The sequence below is a fragment of the Neoarius graeffei genome, chromosome 24, assembly GCF_027579695.1.
Source record: "Neoarius graeffei isolate fNeoGra1 chromosome 24, fNeoGra1.pri, whole genome shotgun sequence".
Lineage (NCBI taxonomy): Eukaryota > Metazoa > Chordata > Actinopteri > Siluriformes > Ariidae > Neoarius > Neoarius graeffei.
In genome coordinates, this window is record NC_083592.1 from 54,023,701 (window position 1) to 54,029,700 (window position 6,000).

Consider the following 6,000-nt stretch of genomic DNA (forward strand, 5'->3'; position numbering starts at 1 on the left):
TCACGTCCTGTTTACTGTACAGTCCACAAACACTGTGTTTGCACTGTGCGGTGTGTCACAAGTCATGTCCTGTTCACTATATAAGCCACATAAACGCCGTCAATCCAAAGTGGCTGTGTCCCAAATCACATCCTATTCACTATATAGGCCACAAACACCACTGTTCTCCTGTGGGTGTGTCACAAGTCATGTCTTGTTCACTGTACAGGCGACATAAACATTCAGCGCACTGTGGGTGTGTCTCAAACCACATCCTATTCACTATATAAGCCACATAAACACCACTGTTGTCCTGTGGGTGTGTCACAAATCATCCTTTTCACTGTACAGGCGACATAATCATGGTCAGTGCACTGTGAGTGTGTCTCAAACCACATCCTATTCACTATATAGGCCACATACTACATCCTTGATGTTCTGTTTGTTGTTAATAATAATAATATTATTATTATTATTATGTTGTGGGTTTTTTTTTTAGGGTGGATTTCTATCTCATGGCTCACATGATTCGTCAAGGCTGTGGCTTCCCTACGCACTACGTGTGCATCTACAACACCGCGAATCTCACACCGGACCACCTCCAGAGGTAACACACACTTGTGCATGCGCGCACACAAACACACATTGGTACAGAAAAATGTGTGAATAAAGATAAAAATATTGTTACATAAAGTACCGGCAGAGAGAAATGCTGCCTTAGATATGAGTTATAGCTCTGGCTGTCAATCAATTAAAATATTTAATCGCATTATTGTCCATAGTTAACTCACGATTAATCACGCACGGGGTGGGTTTTTTAAATTTTTGGGCGGCACGGTGGTGTAGTGGTTAGCGCTGTCGCCTCACAGCGAGAAGGTCCGGGTTCGAGCCCCGTGGCCGGCGAGGGCCTTTCTGTGTGGAGTTTGCATGTTCTCCCCGTGTCCGCGTGGGTTTCCTCCGGGCGCTCCGGTTTCCCCCACAGTCCAAAGACATGCAGGTTAGGTTAACTGGTGACTCTAAATTGAGCGTAGGTGTGAATGTGAGTGTGAATGGTTGTCTGTGTCTATGTGTCAGCCCTGTGATGACCTGGCGACTTGTCCAGGGTGTACCCCGCCTTTCGCCCGTAGTCAGCTGGGATAGGCTCCAGCTTGCCTGCGACCCTGTAGAACAGGATAAAGCGGCTACAGATAATGAGATGAGATGAGTTTGATTTGAAAAAAATAAGTAGGTAAAGCTACGCAAACTCACTTCAAAGTCTCCCGTGAATCAGAACATCAACACTAGCAGACGGAAAATTTTGCTGAATCCTTCATCAGAAACAGTGAGGGCGAGAGAACATCCCTATAAAAGTGATCTGATGGATATTGATGAGTAATTCAGTGGGAAACCAATCAGAAGAGAGAGAGAGACTGAGCACTTTCCCGTGACTCAAAAAGAAAAGCACCGGCAGTTTCCCGACGTCCCGCGAGCAGAGTTTTTACTCCGTTGTACCGACTTCAACCTGCCGTTACTCCCAAAGTACTGAACCGATCTTAATCAGATACATTTCTTTGGAAAGCAGCGATTATAAGCTTTTTAATGATCATATTCATGATAGAAAATATTCAAGAGTTAAGCAGTGACAGATCTGGAAACTTAGATGAGCGTCCGCATGGACAATTTTCACACCACAGCCAGCGAGAGTCTGATACGCCTACTAACATGTTATCGCTTTAACTTCGACAGCCTTAGTTATAGCTAGTAAGTGTGATGTTTCGATTTTTCTTAACCCTGTATGACATGATATTTTAGGACTTAAAGGAGCAGTAGATCATGTTTACTAAAGCCCTCAGAACCTCAGTTCTAGCTGAGGGCGGGGCTTATTTCCGGGTCAGATCCATTACACGGTGATCTTAAATGACTGTCAGTATGTCGTATGTAATAAAGAAGACACTGATGAGATGATTTTGACGTTTCTCCCACAGGTTGACGTTTAAGATGTGTCACTTGTACTGGAATTGGCCCGGGACGATCCGTGTGCCAGCCCCGTGCAAGTACGCGCACAAACTGGCCTACCTGTCAGCGCAGTTCCTCCACTCGGAACCCGCCATCCAGCTCTGTGACAAACTCTACTTCCTGTAGATTTTTCGCAGTACTTTCTTCGCAGCACTTTTTTTGCGGTTTTTGTTGTTGCTGCTGTTGTTGTTGTTGTTCCTGTTTGTTGAAGTTTTATAGCCTTTAGAGAAATTGTTCAGTAATTGTATGTACCATGCCCAGTTTGTTGGAGATGTGAAATAAAACCTGTTTGCACCCTTATTTGTCTTGGTGATGGTTTTGTAAAATATCCCAAACGTAGCGCGGCCGAGCGGCCCAGGACACACGGATGGAGATGAGGAATCAAACGCGTAACACACTGGTTAAGTAATGCACAGTTCTTAGAAAGGGACAAAATGAGATGGAAGGTACGTTTAGGACGCCGTAAACCAGCGGTGTCGATCTCTCACATGGAGGACACTGTGGGAAAGGAGAAGATCCAACAATCAGACTTGCACTGTGTTGGGTTCGTGCTCCAACACAACACATCGGATTAAACTCATTAACACCCTTTTGAGGAGAAACTGAACAAGTGATTTAATGAAATAATAAGATTCGATACAAATCATGAACATTTTAATGTTTTTATGCTCGAACACCGGAATATTGAGAGAAGAGCAGGCACTGGCTCACAGCTAATGCCGCTTTTCCACTACCAACGCGGCTGAGCCGTGCCGTGCTGAGTCGGGCTGAGTTGAGCTGAGTGGGGCTGTTGGCATTGCATTTCGACTACAACCGCGCTGAAGCGTGCTGGCTGGAAGTGGGTGGACACATTGGGTGGAGTTAGCGAAAGTGGGTGGACGTCACGTGATGTCGTTAAGCGGCGCAAACAGTGACATCAGTGACCTTTTAAGCGGTAGTCTCACGACCCGGATAGTAAACAATAAACATGGAGGACACGGAGTCGTTAGTGTTGCTGGTCTTGGTGCTGTGGCTTGTTGTCACCGACAACGCCAACAGATACTGGCAAGAGCGTATACATGAGGCGAGGCGCATAAGGCTTCAGAAATTCTCGTAATTCATAATTCTTCTTCTTCCGGGTTTACGGTGTTTACAGATCCCAGCGCGCTCGCGGGGCGTGTGTGGGCGTGTGAGGACACTCCTCCTCACCAATCAGTGCACAGGGGAGTGTCTCCTCACACCCCTAGCCCCACTCGGCTCGGTTTGGCTCGCTTCAGCCCCACTCCAAAACCGTGCGAGTTTTGGGGGCTGAGCAGGGCTGAAGCGAGCTGAGTCGTGCTGTTCTGAGGTAGTCGAAACGCGAGCCGTGTCGGGCTGAAGCGAGCTGAGAAAGGGTAGTGGAAAAGGGCCATAAGTGAATCCGAGGGTCTCGCTCGGCTCCAGGCTGGCTGCCAACACGTTAAATAAACAGCCGTGACGGAGTGTCCGTGAGGACCTGCATTGTGTTGGCTTGTTTTTAAACAATCAAGATAAACACGTGAAACATTAACGCGGTGTACAATGTCAGCACCAGAAGCGGTCAATTCTGTCCTAATAAAAACTCAGTCTTACAAATGGTGCGTTTTCATTTTTATCCCCCGCTGGCCAAAAGGCCCGAAGGGGGATTATGTCGTGGTGATGTCCGTCCGTCCGTCCCAGGAAGGGTGCTCGCTTTCTGAAACCAGCTCTTCTCACAATTTTTGGAGGAATTTCACAAAACTTGGTAAGAGGCATTGTTCAGGGATGAGAGTTTTCCGCTTTTCGGCGGATTTCCACTTTTTCTGAGCAAAAATCGATATTATGCCAAATCCGTTGAAATTTTTTTTTTTCATTGAGGGGGGTTGGGGTATGTTCCTTCGTGATACTCCAAGCGTACGACGATGTTACATGTTTACATTTTCGCCATCTTTAGTCTCGCTAAGTCTCGCGGTAGAATACGTGTTATCTACAATGTAATTGGCCAAAACATCGCTGGCGAGAGCATGATAGCCAATCATAACCGTTCTTACAAGAGTGTGGGAGAGAACAAAAGCCAATCATAACAGTTCTTACAAAAGTACCCGCATCGTTCTATTTTATCGAAACTTGCACATGTTCATCGTCGCTGCGCTTCAAAAATACGTTTCTCTTTCGTATCGGCTTTTTTACTCAAAATGCCGAATACAATTGACGAGCGAGACGAAGCGAAGGTACGTGAAATCGATGCTGGTATAAAAAACAGAGAGAGGACTGACGAGCTCTTGTCTTTGGCCAAAAGGCTGAAGAAGTCGTCAAAATGATTAAATGAAAATGAGAAGTGACTGTGAACTATAAATAATTGTATAAAGTGTACATAGACATTATCCCATAAACTTAGCATTCGTTTGATTTAATACATTGAACATGTATATGACGGTCAGTAAATCTGAATTAATGCTGACAGTTTTGAAAACTTAAATATTTCAAAAGACTTTGAAATCATATGCAACTAATGAGGACATAGGGTGACTGACCTTTTCTCCCTAAGAAATTTTATTTAATATATGAACATTTTGATAATTAATAAAACTTGCGTTTAATGTGAATTTAGTTTGTCATTTTTGTTGATCATAAATTATAACCATACCCTTGAATGTAGAATGTGATTTTATTTTGAATTCAAACAATACTCCTATTGATTTGAAACATATTTTCATGTAAATATATAAAAAAGACAACAGATTTTTTTTATCTACTACAGCTCAGATTGCAGGAAAAGTGGTTTGTAAGGCCTTATTTTTCAAAATGTTCCTGGGGGGGGGTATCCCTCCCAGACCCCCGGCTTCGGGCGCCATCTTGTTTTCTGCTTTTTTGGTGACCACCCACTCTCATCCCTGATTGTTATATGTCGGTAGTCCGCATGTTCTTGTTTTGTTCAATTTGGTCACATTTTACCAGAGTTGTGGCCCTTGATTAACAACCTTGTACTTTCACAATTTCATGAAGGTGTGTTTGCCTTCTGACATCAACTCGTCTCAAAATTTGTGGAGGAATTTCACCAAACTTGGCAAAAGGCTTTGTTATATGACCGTTATACGCAGATTGAAATTTCGTTTAATTTGGGCAAATTTTATCAGAGTGATGCCCTTGATTATTAACAAACTTGTACTTTGGCATTTCATCAAGGCGTGCTTGCTTTCTGAAATCAACTTCCCTCACAATTTTTGGAGGAATTTCATGTAATTTGGCAAAAAGTTTTTATTCTGATTTTGTCGCTGTTATAGCAAGTTATGAGTGTTTGAAATACGCTCTGTAATATATCAGTCCATATGTCAAAGCAGTGGCCGTAAACGAGATGCGTTGAGACCTGTGCGAGACATCGTAGGACGGAAGTAAAACGTACAGCGCAAATCAAAGTGACCGACATCTGCCAACATCGTCAAAAGACACGCGCACCCTCTTTCGAATGCTGACGTAATCAAGCCGGAAGTTTTGTTTGTTTTGATAGCAATCAGAAAAGTTTGAAAAAAGTAGGCAGTAATCGTCATTTAAACTCGTTTTTGTGCAATACTTCGTTTGGAAAACAGTTTTCAAAATGGCGGCACTGACACCTGGCTGACACTTCACGTTTCAAAGTCTCGCACAAGTCTCGTGAAGATCGCACGGATAAGCGACGCCTGCCGTGGACCAAACGAACTAAATTCAACACGGCTAAAAACCGAATAGGCCGATAAGTATAATATTTAATTGCAATTAGTTGCCAATACGAGTCACGATATACTGTAAGGTTACTAAAACCGAAAACGTAATTGAATAACACGTTAATTAAGAAATAATAGTTTAAAAATGACTTCAGTTCCCCTTTAAGCCTGTTCCGTTTTGTTTGCCTAGACTATGTAGTTTCTGGGATATTTACATCTTAAATAATATCACATTTTTTGAAACACTGTGTATTGTAAGATAAAATACTGGAAAAAAAATTTTCCACAGCGAGTTCAACATGTCTGCAACAGAGGACAAGGATGTCATATGATGCTGGTTACAACACAC

At 43.3% G+C, this 6,000-nt stretch overlaps 1 protein-coding gene across 1 annotated transcript in view; it reads left to right on the forward strand.

Moving 5' to 3' along the window:
• The window catches only part of piwil2 (piwi-like RNA-mediated gene silencing 2), a 115,439-nt gene extending 113,239 nt beyond the window's left edge, over positions 1-2,200 (forward strand). The window contains exons 21-22 of the mRNA XM_060907469.1: positions 479-586; positions 1,944-2,200. Coding sequence (XP_060763452.1) covers positions 479-586; positions 1,944-2,100 — 265 coding nt within the window. The 3' untranslated portion in view covers positions 2,101-2,200. The remainder of the gene's footprint in view (positions 1-478; positions 587-1,943) is intronic.
• Positions 2,201-6,000: the final 3,800 nt, after the last annotated feature.